Source organism: Myxine glutinosa, chromosome 5 (assembly GCF_964187855.1).
Source record: "Myxine glutinosa chromosome 5, kmMyxGlut1.1, whole genome shotgun sequence".
In the NCBI taxonomy this organism is placed as follows: Eukaryota; Metazoa; Chordata; class Myxini; order Myxiniformes; family Myxinidae; genus Myxine; species Myxine glutinosa.
This window is the reverse complement of record NC_136265.1, coordinates 86,371,490-86,392,633: the sequence shown is the minus strand read 5'-3', so window position 1 is coordinate 86,392,633 and position 21,144 is coordinate 86,371,490. Positions and strand designations below refer to the sequence as shown.

Sequence of the window (21,144 nt, the reverse complement as noted above, 5' to 3'; positions counted from 1 at the left end):
CAATAACACAAAAAAAACCACATGAAACAAACACAGATCTCATTAGAAGTGATGTCAATCACACAACTCACCATTCGGCTGGTCACATTGCTCCTCAAAGGAGTTCACATCCTCGATTTTTATCTGCAGAATCTCAGGAAATCCTTCCAGCTCCTCAACCTTCATTCCACACACGAGCACTGTCGGCTGTTCCGGTTCCAACTGCACATGACAGGAATCCTTCTCACAGCCAACTTGAGCGGACATGGTGGGTGAACCTTCAGAGAGGAGGGAAACATACCACTCTTCCTGATGTTTAGTCCATTCTGAGGACCTTGATCTGACAAAGTGCCAATATGTGAAGTACCTCTATACTTGAGGCCTTATCTTCTGCTTAAATCAGTTACAGAACTTTAAACTTTCACCACACACCAACGCACACCCAGTGACCCCCCCCCCCCCCCCCCAAAAACAAAATTGCATGTCCGAAGACAACACTGTAAATTGCATATTCATGTGAATGTTGATTTGGCCGCATCTGAAAAATTAAAAAGTCTCGATATTTATGTAAAATCTGGGCCTGTTCTGCAATTTTATGATGAAGACATTCAATGGTGAGAAGGCCTCAAACACGAGCACAGGGAATGTGTATGAAGGAGGATTTATGCTCACAGGTAATCCATGCCACAGGTGTGCTGATATGCAGACAGTTTCCCCACATCAATAACTTTCAGGTAATAAATAAGAAACCACTTTACATAAAATCGGATGGAACAACAACATTCCTCTGGAACATGTCCGTGGGAATTCAGTTCATGTTCATCACACTGGGAAGTAGGACTGAATCACCTGTATTACAGGTTTCAAAGAAGAGCATTTGTATCATTAGATAGTTTGAACACGAGGAAAGTGAAGTTACTTTGGAAATTAAATGAGCGTATTTACACAGGAAAGAGGAAGAAGAATCGGCAATTCCCAAAATTCAAAACGTGAGGGGGAAGAGGTTGCCAGACGGTACTTTCGGATAGAGAGAGAAAGATTTGTCAGGATTGAAGGAAATATTTCAAGTGTTTGACCAGTTTGTGATTTGTTTAGACCTGGAAAAAACACCACAATAAATCTATCCGAACACGATATGGACCTCAACACCCAATCCCATTGGCAGAGAAAAACCCCTTTTGGGGGGAAGGGGGTAGGGGGTAGGGGGACAAATTAAGTAGCTGCAAACTCCATCATGTGACATTTTGGTTGAGATTGGATGAGGAACAACCAAATGTATCAAGGTCAAAAATGGTCAGACAGACAATCAGACAGACAAACAGACAGATACACTAAATTGCCTATTTTAGTATGATATATTAGGCTCTGGGCTGTGGCCTTCTTTATTCCTCGAGAAAATCCTATCAACTATTTTATTATTTTAAATATAAAAATTTAAAAATATATATTTAAAAAATCAACCTATCAGTTGAGCAGAACCACTGAGGTGCCAGACTGCCATGGCCAATGATACTTCCTTTGGCATTGACTTCTTTCCTTTTGAGGCCAGGAAGACTATGTCTTGGGTAATGCTGAGGATTCTACGGCTCACCACATCCTTCACGTCAACATAGTTTTCTTCATCTGGATCATCTGAGGCCCCAATTACCCATGCCACAAAGTTGAATAGCTTTGCGGGAATAATGTTACGGGCAGCATCAACCGTCAAATCTGAACCAGTTGGAGGCCATGGTAGTGTTTCAGTTGACATATCTCGTATTACTTGGCGCAAGTCCATGGCTGAAGTGGCAAATACACTTTAAATTGGGAGAAATTCTCTCCCTTTCCGCAGCCATCATGCCACTTACGACACATTATTACATGCGATCAGCTGTTTGTGGACGTCGGACATGACCCAAAAAATCGCGGTTTCCGTAAATCGGCAATGAAACGTCAATAGCTGCCTTTGCCGCAGTCTTCCCAAACAGCGTTCCTTATTGGATAAACAAGAAGAGGCGACCGAAGACGTTACTTCAATAACATCTCATTGGATGAAAGGTTGCAGGTCGTTCAATACTATTTAGAATTGTATGTCGGTTATATTTCACGAATTGCGCGAAAATGTGCACATCGTATTCACGGGATAAGGTAAAATAGGTAATTTCTTAATTATTTCTTAATTTTAAACTGTTTTTTTATGTCCGCCCCCCGAACTGTACCACAAGACTGAACGATACGAGCGGACATCCCATAGTCTATATGTGTCATACATGAACGTTATCCATGGAAACATTGAAACGCCCACTGTGTGCACAACACCACCTATACCATGAGCTACAATGCTCCTCAAGGTGATGTGGACAACCCGAAATCTCCACAACTCTTCCTCTACTCATGAAGATGTTTAAAACCCGAAATCTCCACAACTCTTCCTCTACTCACAAAGATGTTTAAAACCCGAAATCTCCATAACTCTTCCTTTAATCACGAAGATGTTTAAAATCCGAAATCTCCACAACTCTTCCTTGACTCACGAAGATGTTTAAAACCGGAAATCTCCACAACTCTTCCTCTACTCACGAAGATGCTTCAAACCCGAAATCTCCACAACTCTTCTTCCACTCACGAAGATGTTTAAAACCCGAAATCTCCACAACTCTTCCTCTACTCACGAAGATGTTTCAAACCCGAAATCTCCACAACTCTTCCTCCACTCATGAAGATGTTTCAAACCCGAAATCTCCACAACTCTTCCTCCACTCACGAAGATGTTTAAAACACCAAATCGCATGTCCAGTGAACCAGATCCACACTTGATTCGCGCCGACTCTTCTTCCTCTCCTTTCCGAATTTTTCTTCTTCCCTTTTCTCTTCCATGTTACTTCTACTTTTATCGAATCTCTCTCGATCGTTATCTCAGCCCATCGCATATTATCCTCGTTACTTCTAGTTTAAAAGTTTTATTCACAAAAATATTGAATCCCGAATGAAAACGAGGAGGAAAAAAAGAGGTTTGACATGCCAAGCTGGACGATACACCTTCCTCAAGGTGTCTTGAAGACTTGGCGAGAAGATGGATTTCGAATCTTGAAATTCAGTTAAACACCAATGGTGATGGAACGTCACTTGAGGGTTGAGAACCTTCCGAAGATTGTGGACATTCGGTTGTTATTGAGTGTTGACTTGTGTTTAGTTGTTGTTGGGTCATCGGTGCAGCCTGTGTGCTGGTTTGTATCATTGCTGAGAATGTGGTTGTGCCGATGATGCAGTGCCCCCTGCTGGTTTGTATCATTGCTGAGAGCGAGGCTGTTCCGCTGTGTTGGTGCTCCAATAACAGTAACACACACTTTGATGAATCACCCTTTTGGTTGATTTTGGTTGATGTCGGTGCTCCAATAACAGCAACACACACTTTGATGAATCACCCTTTTGGTTGATCCGGGGTGCAAACATCCCTCCCTCCTCCCATTTCCCGTTTTCATTGCTAAATTATTTGTTGTGATATTGTTTGCAGACGAGTGACAGACACAGAGTGGTGGCATCATTCAACGTTGTCTCCATGTGTCAATCAATGATGTTGTAACGGCTACCGCTGGGTTTACACAATCGCCTTGCACCAACCAAGGACGCGGAGCGATCACCATGCCGGGCTCGTCCGGGACGCCCGGGCAGGCCCGCTCTCAACTTGCCAGGCCTCGGCCGGGACGCCCGGCCATGCCCACCCTCGACTTGCCAGGCCGCGGCCAGGACGCCCGGCCACGCCCCCTCTCGCCTTTCCCGGGCAAACGCTCCGGGATAATGTGTATATATATTGCTGCCCGATAAACGGGCTTTTCAGAGTACCCGAGTTGTTTTGTGACAATAAAGAAACTCGGACGAATTCCAGCTTTTTGTCACGTCCATTCTTCCGATTGACGTGGGAGCACAGCTCCTACATTGGTGACCTACCGACATGGACACGGCAGTTGCCCTCAAACTGCCTACCTTCTGGGAGGCTCACGCGGCGGTTTGGTTCGCCCAGGCGGACTCCCTGTTCGCCCTGCGAGGCATCACGGCCGACGACACCCGCTTCCACCATGTGGTAGCAGCGCTCGGTTCAGCCACCGCGGCCTGCGCCCTGAGCCTCCTCGAGAGCCCGCCAGCCGCTGACAAATACGGCACGATTAAAAAGCTCCTCCTCGACGCTTTCGCCCTCTCATCGGCGGAACACGCACGGCGCCTGCTCGACCTGCCCGGGTTCGGCGACACGCGCCCGTCTGAGCGAATGGACGACATGCTTTCGCTGCTCGGCGAGCACTCTCCGGCATTCCTGTTCCGGAAGCTATTCCTCCGTCAGCTGCCTAGCCCGGTACGCCTCGCCCTGGCAAGCACGACGATCACGGATCCCCGCGCCCTCGCCAGGGAAGCCGACAAGATCTCTGCGGCAGGCCAACGCATTGCAGCAGCGACCTGGGGCCCACAGCCATCCAACGCAATGCCCATGGCGCCCGAGCACCCGGCACGGTCGACGACCGAACTACCGATGCAATTGGCGGCCGCTACGCCGAGCCGACCACCTCCAGCACGACGACCGGGGCCTCCACCTGACCAAGCGTGGTGTTACTATCATGCCAGGTTAGGACAGAAGGCCCGGACATGCCGACCCCCGTGCACCTTCGGCAAGCCGGGAAACAGCCGGGCCGGCGTTCATTACCAGCCATGAGCGCCGGCCACACGGGCAACTTACTTTTCATCACGGACAAAGCGTCCAGACGGCGCTTCCTGTGCGACACCGGCGCCCAACTGAGCATCATACCCGCCTCCGATCAGGACAGGCAGTCCGCAGTTTGCGGCCCCTCCTTGGTCGCGGCCAACGGATCGGCCATCCGCACCTTCGGCCCGTGCAACGTCACCCTCTGCTTCGGCGGCCAACGCTTTACTTGGACTTTTGTAACCGCAAGCGTGCCCATGGCTCTGCTAGGCGCCGACTTCCTCTGCACACACGGAATGCTGGTGGACGTCCAACGGCGTCGCCTCATCAACGCCGAGACCTTCAGCTCCTTGGTATGCATGTTGAGCAGCTCCGCTCTGACCGAGCTGGCATGCGCCCTCCCGGTGGCGAACGAGTTTGCTCGCCTGCTCACGGAGTTCCCAGCCCTCACGCGGCCGACGTTTTCGGCCGTCGCAGTACGACATGGGACCGAGCACCACATACCAACCACGGGCCCGCTGGTCTACGCCAGAGCCAGCCGCCTCGACCCAGCCAAGCTCGCCGTGGCCAAAGCCGAGTTCGAAATGTTGGAACACCTCAGCATCGTGCGGCGCTCCGATAGCGCGTGGGCTTCGCCATGACACAACGTCCCAAAACCAGGGGGCGGCTGGCGCCCATGTGGCGACTACCGCCGCCTTAACGATGCCACCACCCCCGACAGGTATCCGATCCCGCACATCCAAGACTTCTCCGCCCGTCTAGCAGGACGGGTCATTTTTTCAAAAATCGATCTAATACGGGGATATCACCAGGTACCTGTCAGGGCGGCCGACGTCCCTAAAACGGCCGTCATCACGCCGTTCGGCTTATTTGAATGCCTGCGGATGCCGTTTGGCCTCAAGAACGCGGCTCAGGCGTTCCAGCGCTTGATGGACGGCGTGCTGCGTGACCTGCCATTCCTCTTCGTTTACCTGGATGACATCCTCGTCGCCAGCACGTCCCGGGCCGAGCACCTCCTCCACCTCCAAACAATGTTCGGGCGCCTCAGCGAGCACGGCCTCATCGTCAACCCGGCCAAATGCCACTTCGGCACGACGGCCGTTGATTTTTTGGGCCACCACATCACCATGAACGGGGCCGTGCCGCTGCCAACCAAGGTCGAGGCCATCACCACGTTTCCGCGTCCCCGCTCCATAAAGGCCCTGCAGGAATTCCTGGGAATGGTGAATTTCTATCACCGCTTCGTGCCCCGCGCTGCTCAACTCATGTTGCCCCTCTACGAAGCCCTCCGGGACAAGCCGGCCAAGCACGACATCGTCTGGTCCGCAGCAATGGACGCGGCCTTCAAAAGCTCAAAGCGGGCCCTCGCCGACGCAACACTGCTCGCTCACCCGGTGCTCAACGCTCCCATCGCCCTCACCACGGATGCCTCCGACTATGCGGTGGGCGCCGTACATGAGCAATGGGTGAACGGGCTTTGGCAGCCACTCGCTTTTTTCAGCCGGCAGCTCCGGACGAACGAGCTCAAATATAGCACGTTTGACCGTGAGCTCCTCGGGCTACACCTGGCCGTTCGCCATTTCCGCCACCTCCTGGAGGGCCGACCCTTCACGGCGTTCGTCGACCACAAGCCGTTGGTTTACGCAATGGCCAAGGTCACGGAGCCGTGGTCGGCCCGCCAACAGTGCCACCTCTCCGCCGTGTCGGAGTTTACCACAGACATCCGGCACGTCGCCGGCAAAGACAACGCCGTGGCCGACTGTCTTTCTCGGGCCAGCGCGAATGCGGTCCACCTCGGCGTGGACTTTGCGCTTATGGCGGCGGACCAAACCACCGACACCATGGTGCAAGCCCTCCGGGTGGTGGACACGGGCCTCCGCCTAGCCGACATCCCCTTCGCGGACACTGTCCTGTTCTGCGACGTCTCCCAAGGCCAGCCTCGCCCCATCGTGCCCGCTACCTGGCAACGCCGCATCTTCGCCTCCCTCCACGGCCTTTCCCACCCGGGCCGGAAAGCTTCCCAGAAGCTGGTGTCGGCGCGATTCGTCTGGCACGGCCTTCGACGGAACGTCCGCGATTGGACCAGCACCTGCACAGCCTGCCAACAGGCCAAGGTCCACTGACACACCCAGGCCCCGCTGGCACCTTTCACCGTGCCTGAACGACGTTTCGACCACGTCAACGTGGACCTGGTGGGCCCCCTCCCCCCATCACGGGGTTTCACACACCTGCTCACCATGGTGGACAGGACCACCAGGTGGCCGGAGGCCACTCCCCTCATCTCCACCACCACCGCCGACGTGGCGCAGGCTTTCATCGCCACCTGGGTCGCCCGCTTCGGCGCACCGGCGGACATCTCGTCGGACCGCGGACCGCAGTTCACCTCCGAGCTGTGGGGCGTGGTCTCCCGCAACCTGGGGGTCAAGCTACACCGTATTATGGCCTACCACCCCCAAGCCAACGGGTTGTGCAAGCGATTCCACCGCTCCATGAAGGCCGCGCTCATGGCCGGCCTTCAGGACGGCGGTTGGGCCGACCGGCTGCCGTGGGTCCTTTTGGGCCTCCGCACGGCCCCCAAGGAGGACCTCCGGTCATCCACCGCCGAGCTTGTCTACGGCCAGGCGCTACGCGTCCCGGGCAAATTCATGCCCGACGCTACCAGTCCCTGGTCCGCAGCTCACCAGCACTTGGACCTCCAGGAGGCCGCCCGACGGTTCGCCCCCGTGCCAACGTCCCACCACGGTGACCCCCAGTCCTACATCCCCCCAGCGCTTCGCACAGCGGAGTACGTTTTTGTGCGTCATGATGCACATCGGGGGCCACTCTGGCCGCCGTACGACGGGCCCTGCCGGGTCCTGCGACGGGACGACAAGTCGTTCGTCATCGACATTGGCGGCAGGTCGGACCGGATTGCGGTGGACCGCCTCAAGCCGGCGCACGTGGACATTGACCAACCGCCACGGTTGGCCCTTCCACCACGGCGAGGCCGCCCCCCATCCAAGGTGCCCCCCACTCGACCGCCCACCACCACACCGGACCCCCCCCCCCCCCCCACGACCCGCCAGGGGTCGCTTCAGCCGGGTCATCAGGACCCCCCTTAAATTGACCCTGCCGGTGCAAGTCGATTCTGGGGGGACGTGTGTAGCGGCTACCGCTGGGTTTACACAATCGCCTTGCACCTACCAAGGACGCGGAACGATCACCATGCCGGGCTCGTCCGGGACGCCCGGGCAGGCCCGCTCTCAACTTGCCAGGCCTTGGCCGGGACGCCCGGCCATGCCCGCTCTCGACTTGCCAGGCCACGTCCGGGACGCCCGGGCATGCCCGGGCATGCCCGCCCTCGACTTGCCAGGCCACGGCCAGGATGCCAGGCCACGCCCCCTCTCGCCTTTCCTGGGCAAACGCTCCGGGATAATGTGTATATATTGTTGCGGATATGAGGATTGTATTTTTTTTGATTGTGTTGTATTGTATAGTAAATGGTTGTGAATTATTGTTTTAGTCTGAGCCCTCCTTGCTCCAGTGTGTATAAAGGTCAAAGGGCGTTCCGGTAGTTAATTCCATAAAGCATACATTGAAGGACTCTTATAATATCCCTGTACAGTAGTTTATTTCCTTATTCTGTGTATTAGGTTAAGGCTTTGTCTTCCATTAAAATGACACTCCATTGCACCAAGTGAAATAAGATAGAGTCCCTTCATTCTTTAATCCCATTCCCAAAACCTCCATTTCCCCTTTCGTCATGGCCAAGCCTCGATTGCCAATATTACATCCCCTCCAAAACCACCATTGAACATGTGCTCGGGTCGGGGAAGAAAGGCGTGCCCGCCCGTCGTCATCAAGGGCGGAGCCAGAGGGTCGCACGACCAACCAGGGCCGAGGTGAGCACACCAATGGGCGTGTCCTGAAGGTCGGCGGCTTGATCGCCGGAGGCGTTATAAAAGCGCGCGCGCAAGGTACTGCGTGAGAATATCCAGATGAGCTTTGAAGAGAGAGAAGGTTCAAGGTCAATTACAAGCAGTTGCGCCAGAGACGGCAGACGCGCCCTGAGGTGAGCCAGAGAAGCAGCTTTGGCTCCACAAGCAGCGTTGACTCCACCAGGCAGCTTCAACCCGTTACCCCGCGGGAACCAGATAGCGGTGGCATCGGTGGCCGTCGAGGTCCAGCCGACGTCCCGTGCGGGATCAAGCCCGAACCATCTGCCCCAGCTGAACCTTCCCATTCCTCCTTCCAGCATTCATTCCTGCCATTCCATCCTTCTTGTGTACGTGAGTTTGCTCTGTTTGTTCTGTCCTGGGTATTTAATTAAGTTTGTATAAGCTAGTATTTTCACTGTGTCACCTGCTTTTTCCATGTTCCCTGTATATAACTTTGACTGCTCCTTTTGCTTGTGTGTGTAAATAATAAATCCCGTTACTCTTCTGTACGTCTTCTTCTTCCTCTTTACATTCAGTCGCTTTAGAGGTTTCCAAATTGAATATCTGTGGCGCGATCCGGCCAACGTTCGGGAATCGGGTTTAGTCGGGGAAAACTGTTCGGCCGCGGTGCCTCCGCTCGGCAAACAACATCCTTATCCGCGGACCGTAACAATATATTGCTGCACGATAAATGGGCTTTTCAGAGTACCCAAGTTGTTTTGTGACAATAAAGAAACTCGGATGAATTCCAGCTTTTTGGCGCGTCCATTCTTCCGATTGACGTGGGAGCACAGCTCCTACAATGTGTGCTTAACGTTTTATAACTAACGATTGTGCTTACATATTATTTCGAACCATTAGATTGTAGTGGTTACCCTATTCACATGTCGCAGTTACCTTATTCACTTGTCGCGGTTAACTTATCCGCATGTGACGGTTACCATTATGATGGGTTTGGTCTAACCCACGCACACGGGCTTTTGGTTGTGTCGTCGTGACGCACGCGCGGCTGTTGGAGCCACGCCCTCCGAAGAGGGTTCTTGGTTTTATATAAGCCGTTACGACTTCCGTTCGCTAGCAGTTGCTGGAGATTTCTGTGCAATAAACAACCTTTTGTACCCAACGAAATGGCCTCTTCTTGTCGTCTTCGGCAACCGCTAAACTGGTGACCCCATTGCCCCCGAACGTATTCGGGGGCCAAATGAACACGGCAGGATTGCGACCGCAATTTCTTCCACAAGACCTAAACTCGAACTGCCGGATTTTTAGCAATGACGAGCGGCCATGTGGTTCGCGCATCGCGCTCGGTTCCTCCTCTACGACTAGAGGGGCGAACCAGCCCCGGGACCCTCCAAAGGAACGCCGTTACGGGGCGTTGGCGGCACGGCTACTTCGTCGCCTTCGCGCACACAGGCCGAGTACTGCTGCTCGTCGCCTCCGCGCACACAGGCCAGGCACGGCTACTTCGTCGCCTTCGCGCACACAGGCTGAGCACCGCTGCTCGTCGCCTCTGCGCACACAGGCCGAGTACTGCTGCCCGTCGCCTTCGTGCACACAGGCTGAGTACTGCTACTTCATCGCCTCCACGCACACAGGCCGAGTACTGCTGCTCGCCACTCCAACTACTGCTCCGATGGCGGATCCCGAGGCTGATGCTCCTGCAACTACAGCTACTACCGCTGCTCATCTCTTGCGCACGCACGGCTGCTTTGTTACCTTCGCGCGCACTGGCGCCTCGTTGTCTTCACGCGCACTGCTGCTCGCCACTCCCGCAATTCCTACTGCTGCAACTACAACTGCTACTGCTGCTCAGCACCCGCGGCCCGGCTCTGTTCCACCCGCGGCCCGGCTCTGTTCCACCCGTGAACTACGTACACGCCCGTGGAGTGCCTTCTGGGGGGGCGCATGTAGTGGTTACCCTATTCACATGTTGCGGTTACCTTATTCACTTGTCGCGGTTACCTTATTCACTTGTCGCGGTTAACTTATCCGCATGTGACGGTTACCATTACGATGGGTTTGGTCTAACCCACGCACACGGGCTTTTGGTTGTGTCGTCGTGACGCACGCGCGGCTGTTGGAGCCACGCCCTCCGAAGAGGGTTCTTGGTTTTATATAAGGCGTTACGACTTCCGTTCGCTAGCAGTTGCTGGAGATTTCTGTATAATAAACAACCTTTTGTACCCAACGAAATGGCCTCTTATTGTCGTCTTCGGCAACCGCTAAAAGATTACATTTTGTAACTAACGATTGTGCTTACATATTATGTCGAACCATTGTGATTACATTCTATAACTAACGATTGTGCTTACATGTGATAACGAACTGTTGTGCTTTAAGGTTATAACTTACTATTGTGCTTACATATTACAACTATATATTGTGCTTACATGATATAACTAACTATTGTGCTTACACGTTATAACTAACTGTTGTGCTTACATTTTATGACTAACTTGTGCTTACACGTTATAACTAACTATTGTGCTTTCATGTTATAACTTACTCTTGTGCTTACATATTATGTCGAACCATTGAGATTACATTTTATAACTACCTGTTGTGCTTACATATGATGTCGAACCATTGTGATTACATTCTATAACTCAGGATTGTGCTTACATGTGATAACGAACTGTTGTGCTTTAAGGTTATAACTTACTATTGTGCTTGCATATTACAACTATATATTGTGCTTACATGATATAACTAACTATTGTGCTTACATTTTATACCTAACTATTGTGCTTACACGTTATAACTAACTATTGTGCTTACATTTTATGACTAACTTGTGCTTACACGTTATAACTAACTATTGTGCCACAATGTTATAACTTACTATTGTGCTTACATATTATGTCGAACCATTGAGATTACATTTTATAACTAACTGTTGTGCTTACATATGATGTCGAACCATTGTGATTACATTCTATAACTAACGATTGTGCTTACATGTGATAACGAACTGTTGTGCTTCAAGGTTATAACTTATTATTGTGCTTACGTATTACAACTATATATTGTGCTTACATGATATAACTAACTATTGTGCTTACATTTTATACCAAACTATTGTGCTTGCATGTTATAACTAACTATTGTGCTTCCATTTTATGACTAACTTGTGCTTACACGTTATAACGAACTATTGTGCTTTAATGTTATCACTTACTATTGTGCTTACATATTATATCGAACCATTGTGATTACATTTTATCACTAACTATTGTGTTTGCATGTGACAACTAACTTTTGCGCTTTAATGTTAAAACTTATGATTGTGCTTACATATTATAACTATCTATTGTGCTTACATGTTACAACTCACTATTGTGCTTACTTTTTATAACTACTGTGCTTACACGTTATAACTAACTATTGTGCTTACATGTTATAACTAACTATTGTGCTTTAATGTTATAACTTACCATTGTGCTTCCATATTATGTCGAACCATTGAGATTACATTTTATAACCAACGATTGTGCTTACATGTGATAACGAACTGTTGTGCTTTAAGGTTATAATTTACTATTGTGCTTACATATTAAAACTATCTATTGTGCTTACACGTTATAACTAACTATTGTGCTTTAATGTTATAACTTACTATTGTGCTTACATATTATGTTGAACCATTGTGATTACATTTTATAACTATTGTGCTTGCATGTGATAACTAACGATTGTGCTTCCATGTGATAACTAACTGTTGTGCTTTAATGTTAAAACTTACTATTGTGCTTGCATCTTATAACTATCTAGTGCGCTTACATGTTACAACTAACTATTGTGCTTACACTTTATAACGATTGTGCTTACACGTTATAACTAACGATTGTGCTTACATATTATGGCGAACCATTGTGATTAGATTTTAGAATTTACTGTTGTGCTTACATACGATGTCAAATCATTGTGATTACATTTTATAACCAACTATTGTGCTTACATGTGACAATTAACTATTATGCTTTCAGGTTATAACTTTCTATTGTGCTTACATATTATAACTATCTATTGTGCTTACACGTTATAACTAACTATTGTGCTTACATGTGATAACTAACTGTTGTGCTTTAATGTTAAAACTTACTATTGTGCTCACATATAACTATCTATTGTGCTTACATATTATAACTAACTATTGTGCTTCCATGATATAACTAACTATTGTGCTTACATGTGATAACTAACTATTGTGCTTACATGTTTTAACTCGCTATTGTTCTTACATATTATAACTAACTATGGTGCTTACATATTATAACTAACTATTGTGCTTACATTTTATAACTAACTGTTGTGATTACATTTTATAGCTAAATGGTATTCATAGAATACTTTCCCTGCGCAGTCAACTTCTTGTGAGCCGACTCTTCTGTTTTTGAACATTATTTTTCTTTGATCCCATATGGCTGCCAGACCACGTGAGTGATGACATCATAAATTTATATTCTCCAATATAATTGTTGCATTGATCACTCTCAATAGATTTCAAACTGATCAGACCAAGCCATGTTTAAATTTTTTCCATGCAGCGGTTTTGGATATAGAGGTGCAACATTTTGCGGTTTTTCCAAATGGTGCCTGCACCACATGACTTATGACGTCATGATTATCATAAAAATATTCGAAAGGAGGCGCTCCTGTGGTGAAAATTGTGTCCATCAGCCCAACAGTTGCTGAAAAAAATTTGATAACGATTGGATGGATGTGTTGTATTTGTGGAATTATGACGTCATAAGGAAGGCATCGATGAAATCATCATTAACATATCTTATTCCCCATGGTGAGTAATTGACAATGAGCCAGGTCTAAATTTTTTCCATTGAACAGTTTCAGAGATAGAGAGGTGCGAATTTTTTCCAAGAGAGCGCCTGGACCACGTGACCTATGACGTCATAGTTATCATTAAAATATTCTACAGGAGGAGGCCCTCAGTAGGTGATAAATGTTGCTTCTGGGACACCTCCGTTTAACATGGGAAATCCCTATCTAATGTCATTTACCCCCCTGTTTTTAAAAAAATCATAAACACCTCTATTTCTCCCTCTATGAACCTATAATCCTTCTCGCCTTATGAACCTATAATCCTTCTCGCCTTATGAACCTATAATCCTTCTCACCTTATGAACCTATAATCCTTCTCGCCTTATGAACCTATGATTTTCTTCCTTTATGAACCTATAATCCTTCTAGCCTTATGAACCTATGATCATTCTCACTTCCATGTAAATTTTACCCTATTCCCCCCACTACCCCCTTAATGTAGTTCCTTAGACCACTCTGCTAATGAGCCTATAAATATATTATCTCTTTCTAACTTTTTTAAGAGTTCCATTCTCCTATAGAACTCATCCCCATCAAGTATATTTATAAAGTATACAGGTTCCTTAACCTTTTGTTGTGAAAGTATAAAGTGGTATGTTTCACGGAGGGTTCTTGTTTGACCTCCTCCTCTCCCACATACCATTTTAAAATTATAATATTTATTATCCGATTGATAACCATTAAAGTTCTCACTCCACTCTAATATATTTTTCTTCCCACCCTCCATTACCCCACTTAACAAATGAATACGTTTATCCGTCTTGAGAACCTTCTGACCAGTGATTCTCTCAACCTCTTGAATCTGATATTTTTCACATTCGTTATGTTTTCCATTTATATACCAAGGTTGATTACACCTCCACTCTTTAGTCTGGTTGATACTTGGTTCTATCATTTATATAACTAGGGCATGCCCGTACTATATATATATCTAAAATTATATCCCCCCCCCTATTTACATGAAATGGTTTGGTCCAAAGCGAACGGCTTGCGAGTGGTGACAATCCCCCCCCTCTATTTACATGCAATGGTTCGGTCCAAAGCGAACGGCTTCCGGAGTTTGGTAAAGAAATCGCCATCGCGTACACAAACGCGCAGGAAAGCGAATGAATCGCAAATTCGTTTTTATTAGTTGTAAAACATAATGCCCAATTATTCAATTAGCGCCAACGTATTTTGGCTGTTTGCAATTTAATCGCAAGGCAAAGTAGAAAGAGAAGAGGGAAAAAAAGAAAAGCCTTGCCTTGCTGCAAACAGCTGCTGCAAACAACAACAACAGGGAAGGCTGCACTGTCCGGAAGTTGGCATATCGCAGTTACGATTATTTTAGTGTTAATGGCCAATTATTCAATTAGCGCCAACGTATTTTGGCTGTTTGCAATTTAATCGCAAGGAAAAGTAGAAAGAGAAGAGGGAAAAAAAGAAAAGCCTTGCATTAACGCATTAACGCTTGCATTGCATTAACGGTTCGGCACACGTGATAGCTCGCTGCTCTCTGATTGGTTGAAGCGTTTTTTGGACATAGCTCGGTAGGTACTTGTCCGATTAATTTCAAACCTTGAAAAGGCACATCCTCGGGTCCCCAGCAATATACCTGGCAAGTTTCAAGTATATCGGACCCGTGGTTGTCGAGAAACAGCGGTCACAGACAAACACACAGACACACAGACACACAGACACACAGACACACAGACACACAGACACACAGACACACAGACACACAGAGATTACTGGAATTATAGATAGATAGTAAAAAAGGTGGCGGTAGCCCGTTAAAATCCCTAACCCCCCTTTTTAACTTATCACTTATATATATATATATCTTATATACTTATATAACCATAAGGGAGACGATCAATTCCATTTTCTAAAATAAACCTCTTATCATCAAAAGCCCCCAATGCTTTCTTATGTGTGGGCGGGGTCTGTGTGGGTGTGGTCTGTGTGGGTGTGGTCTGTGTGGGTGTGGTCTGTGTGGGTGGGGTCTGTGTGGGTGGGGTTTGTGGGTGGGGTCTGTGTGGGTGTGGCTTATGATTTTTTTTTTTTTTTTTTTTTTTTTTTTTATTACTACTAATTAAATTAGCTAATCTGGGTGGATGAAAGTATGGATGGTTGTTGTTTAATGAATTATCAGTTTTGTTTTTTGTAATTCTTGTGAGTAAAATGAACCCAAGATTTCTTCCCAATTCATATCATATAATTTGTAAGTCCAAGGCATAGTATCCATTACATCAACGATTTTGAATAATTCATTAGTCCATCTCTTTGTATAACCTTTCTCAAAATGACTTTTCCATCTGTATATTCTTACAATATCACCAACTTTGAACTTGGGCTTTCTCAAATTAATCTCCTTTTCATATTCTAATTTTGTAAATGTTTCTGATGGTTTTGATTTTGTTGATGAATGAACTGTATTATTGTAATTATCTACAATATCCTGAATAAAATACACCCATTTTTGGGAACCGAGTTGTGTGAATTTTTTATATAATTTCTCTTTTAAAGTACGATTAAAACGCTCAATAACAACTGCTTTTCCTTCATTAAAGGTGCTGTATAATTTAATACCCTCCCCCTTAAGAAATTTCATAAATATTTTGTTATAGAACTCTGTTCCCTCATCGGTCCACAGTTTCTTTGGTTTTCTTTTACTTTTATTAAATATCTGTTGGAAGGCTAACTTCAGAGTATAACCTCTCTTGTTTTTCAAAGGAACAACCCAAGCAAATCTACTCCTCAAATCAATAACGGTTAAAGCATACTTGTATCCCTTATCATTTTTTAGTTCGATTAAATCAGCGGACCATATGTGGTCGGTGTATTTAGAATAAACTTTCCTTCTTTTAAACTTTGTGATTATAGGTTTATGTAATTCATCAGCCAAAAGCTCCTCAGTCTTGATGACATCATGAGAGCCTAATAGTTTTTTGAGGGTGAATAACCAAGGCCAAGTTTCAATTTAGCATTTATCAAATTTCTCACAATAAACCTATCAACTTTCTCTCTCAACGTTGGATTTTGTATCAAAGACAAATTATACAACATTTCTCTGTCGGCTTTATGTTTTTCAGTCAATGTAGTGGTTTTCCCATAAGCAATATCATGCTTCATACACACTTCATCAACCCTATTTGTAGGTTTAGACCAAGGTTTAGGATTGTCAGCCTCATCTAATCTTTTATCCAAGTTTGTTCCTGGGCCACAGAAAGAATACCCTGGAAGGTGTAATTCCCCTGGAATTCCAGTTGTTGTAAATTTGCTACCTGACAAAAACTTTTGTATGTCTCCTCCACTTTTAGGAGAGATGAATTGACACTTTTTAGAACCACACACTTGACATATTCCTTTTTGATAAACTCTATTATTTTTAGCTTTAACATAAGAGATATTTTTAGATTTAGTTTTCTTTTTACATTTGAGACAATAACTCATATTTATTTATGAGAAAAAGTTCTACATAGTGCCAAAACCTTTTTGGTTTTCAACATATACATTTCTATCTTGATTTTTAAAACATAAAGAATCCTTAGAAATGACTTCACTCTCTCCTCCATTTATTTACAAATAAAACTAACTAAAGTCAATAACACCAACATCATCAACTATATGTTGTATATCTGCGCTCTGAATTCATTATAGCAAATTTAAAAACCAATAAGTTCGGAAGAGTCATTAATTCTTTATTTTCCTCTTCAGTGCGTTGAGATTTATTTATTTGTCGTAATACCTTCAATCTTTCATTAATCTCAGGAATGGTCATATTTTTATATTTTTCCTCCCTCTCCTCCTCCTCCTTTTTCTCCCTTTCCTCCCTCTCCTCCTTCTCCTTTTTCTCCCTTTCATCCTTCTCCTCCTTCTCCTTTTCCTCCCTCTCCTCCTTCTCCCTTTCCCCCTTCTCCTCCTTCTCTCTTTCCTCCTTCTCTTCTTCAACTCCTTCCTCCTTCTCTTCTTCAACTCCTTCCTCATCCCTTGCTACCCTTGAGTTTGAACCCCAAAGAATATTAGACATATACTCATCTGGATTTTGAGATATTCTTGTATCTATAATTATTTTTCTCATAATAGGATACCAATAAGATTTGTTGACGATTTCTAAAAGAGTTTTATATTTCATAACTTTGAGAAGTTCATTTTTATTTAATATTTTAAACAAGTCTCTATTTGTGGGTTTAACAATATCAGTATAAGGCCAGTTTTTAATGACAAAATTCCCATGTATATGCTCCAAATCATAAGGTATGTAATACCGAGCACCCTTTTCTTGTAGGTATCCTTGAATACAAAAATTATAATTCTCTTGTAGTCTTCTTCCTGCCATTTATGTATCAGAAATATATGTGAGATTAATATTATGACAGGTAATACCACCCCATCTTCCCACTACCAAATCGGTTTGTATTCCTCGGCTTTCTATCCTTATCTCATTACCTTCCTTCTTTGTCATGCGAACCATCGCTATACTATCATATATTTTTCTTTTCTTAAAATCACGTATTTGTTGTTTGCTAATTGTACTTCCACATAAATCCTTATCTTCACCAAGTGGATAATATTCTTCTTTACGAGACTGATTTAAATCATGTAGGTCTTCTATGTTTATTGAAAAAGACCAATTATACCCTAAATCAGACATATCATACCCCCATTTATTAATTCGCATATTAACTAAATGTCCTTCTTTATAAAATTCAATTGTAAGCAGGTAGTTAAATTCAATGAGGAAAGGTGTATGGTCAGTATAACCAGGTGTTGTGGTTGTAAATTTTACTTGTTTAACAAAACGTGCTGTTTTCTTTAAAAATATATATTGTGATAAATCACTTAATCTAATTAAGTCATTCGCATCTGTAGGGTTTGGATAATTGATTAATTTATAAGTATTCTTCATATTAATATTTTTACTTACACTATATTTTTGTCGTTCAGCCTGTGCCTTTGTATAATAATTTGATAAATCAATATCCTGAGAGGATTTTCCAAAGATAGAACCATCTTTTCCAACATAAGTCATTTATATTAGATTAAAAATGATATCATAAAAATTTTCATTATTGTTGAGTTTAAATAATACATATAAACATAATTGACCACAACATTTAGAATTAATTTCTTGAACTTGAAATGTTTGATAAACACCATTCTGTAAGAATTGTATTACTTCAACAGGTGGTGGCATACCATAACTATCAAAATAATATTTATCCTGACTATTATGAATACAAACCCAATGAGAACCATTCTGTGTGTCTAAATTCATAATAATATTCTTTGTATTCTTATTTATATGTATTAATTCATCTCTCATACAAATAACCACATTATCAATTTTTAGTGTTTTACAATACTTAGCGAGTTCTATATTTGACGTTGTATTCTTTCCAAATTGTTTAAACCATTTATCCATTTATTTATGAGAAAGATACAATCCATTACCCCGTTTAGTTAGTTTAACACCCGCTTGAGCGATAGAGGAAAGCATATCTCCAACTAACAATCTAGCTTTATCAGGTAGACTTTCAAGTTTTTGAGCAAAATCTACAATTACACCACTTCCACTAATTTGTTTCTCCAACTCCTTGTTATGTCTTTCCAATTCTTTTTGAGCTTTTAGTTGTGCCTTCCTTTCGTTAGCAGTTTTTATCGCTGCTGAAATACCACCAGTCAATGCTCCCGCCGCACTTAAACCAGCAAATAAAGGAATTAGAAATGGGAGAAATCCTCCTCTTGACTTGTCTATTGAATATTTCTTTAACATAGGTTTTGTCATTTTAATTTTAAGTGATCCAACATCATTTAGTGTTTTCACCTGCTCTCTTGTGAGTAAAACATCAATTCTTACAGCTCCTTTTCTTTGAAATGTATTAACATTAATAATACAAGGCTTTTGATTTTGAATACAAGATGTTAATTTATCAAGATTGATTTGATTAACATATACCCCTACCATTTATTTATGAGAAAAAACCTATGTGATATTAATCATAACACCATTATCTGTATTAATCTGTAATTCTGTTTCCTCCAAAAGCAAACAATAAGCATCAACTTCTTCATTCTCTCCTCTTTCAATGTATAGAGAAGTATCCACTCTATTAGACTTTATAGTTTCCTTTTGAGAACTCAGGTCAATTGTGTAGATTGTATAAAGTTTTTGAAACGCAACCATATCCAAAATAGGTTCATTATTACCGTTGCTTTCACACACCTTTTGGTAAGACTTGTAGGCTTCCGCATAATCATTTTTTTCCCAATCAATTTCCAATCTATCTCGCGGATAAAATGTCCCATCAAGAGAAACCCGAAGTTGTTTCACCTTAGCATTATCACTCAGGGCATTATTCTTATTAGTACCGTCCTCTCCATCTGGTTTCTTAAAAATGAGCCATAGGTATCGTGGCTTTCCTTCAAGAACACCCAAATTCCAAGTGTAGGTAGTGTGTTCCAGTTTAACGTGTTGACATCTTCTTTTAAGGTATGATACATTTAGCGGTTTCTTTGAGTTAAGTCTTCTATTTAACATCTCTTCCGTTTTAAGATTAGGAGTATATTCACTAATATACCAACACAAATCATTAATAACAAATTTATTATTGTCGCCAAAAGCATTTTCAACCCCAAAAAGCAACCTATTTACATTATCATTCCTTTGTAGTTGAAATCTAATTTTAAGCCCATACAAAACTTTATCATAATCACAAAATCCAAATATACCTTTCAGAGGTACTGCTACCGTAAAACTATTCTCTGCTTTTGCGTCATCATTATACATTGACTTCCTTTGACTATAACCAGGGTCTGCGTTTGTTCCTGTTGACATATCAGGAATAAAACCTTCAACAGCTCCCTTACCCATTCTATCACTAAACGAATATAGTGTAAATTTCATCATTTCAGATGTAGCAGAGACATAATCAACCGCTTCAACCTCTTGTGTTCCAATATACAGGCGGACACTGTCAAACATTTTCCAGAAGAAATCATTTACGAGTGTAGCATTAGTATTATTCGCAGCCTTAGTGAATTTAAATTTACACAGCAAGAAACTATCAGCTATATTCAAGTAAGTTTGTTGATTATTTATTTCAAAACTTTTTGTTCCGTTTGAATTCCAGTCTGTTCCTGTTATAGCATTTACCTTAAAATAGTCTTCCTTTTTAGTGGAGTTTGAAATGATAATCGTATCATCCAAATCATAGATACTATCAATCGCTTCCATACTTGTATTTATATAGCATTAAAATTGTTGAAACCCTGACCCAAGTATTTTAATGATTTTTTGTCGTTCTTGTGAAGATAGTTGAGTTTTACCTTTTTTAATTTCTTTGATTGCTTGTAATTTATGAGACTCCTTTTGAGCATCTTTTATACTCTTTATAGCACCCGCAACTGAGCCCACGGCAGAAGCAGTTGAACCAATTAGGTCTTTATGTTTAAGGATGGTTGAACCAATACCCATTAGAGTATCAATTATCCCATCTCCTTTATTTCTAAATTGATGTCCCACACCCCGTTGTCTCTTTGGTTTATAGTATCCTCTCCCAAGAAACATACCTTCACCCTTATAGTATGGTGAAAGGAACATCCCATCCCCTGTAATTATTTTATATTTTCCCAACTCGTGTTTTCTCACAATAACCATTATTTATTTATTGAAAAACTTCACGTAGGTGAATTCTGATGGATATAATTTCATCATTAAAGGATATCATACGATTATCTTGGTCGGTTATCCTAAAA

The 21,144-nt window shown here is 44.0% G+C and overlaps 1 protein-coding gene across 8 annotated transcripts in view; it reads right to left on the bottom strand.

Annotated features, from left to right (window-relative positions):
• Positions 1-21,144, bottom strand: part of LOC137418896 (uncharacterized) — a 224,307-nt gene that overhangs the window by 59,936 nt on the left and 143,227 nt on the right. For 2 of the 8 annotated variants that reach the window (XM_078778301.1, XM_078778304.1), the window contains exons 1-2: positions 2,539-2,808; positions 72-257 (exon numbers count right to left, since the gene is read on the bottom strand). The exons of 1 other annotated variant lie outside the window; for it this stretch is intronic. In XM_078778301.1, the coding sequence (XP_078634427.1) occupies positions 72-246 (175 nt within the window). In that variant the 5' untranslated portion in view covers positions 247-257; positions 2,539-2,808. Of the gene's footprint in view, positions 1-71; positions 258-2,538; positions 2,845-21,144 lie in introns of those variants that run through there. 5 more of the 8 variants (XM_078778302.1, XM_078778305.1, XM_078778299.1 and 2 more) reach the window with 4 other exon arrangements.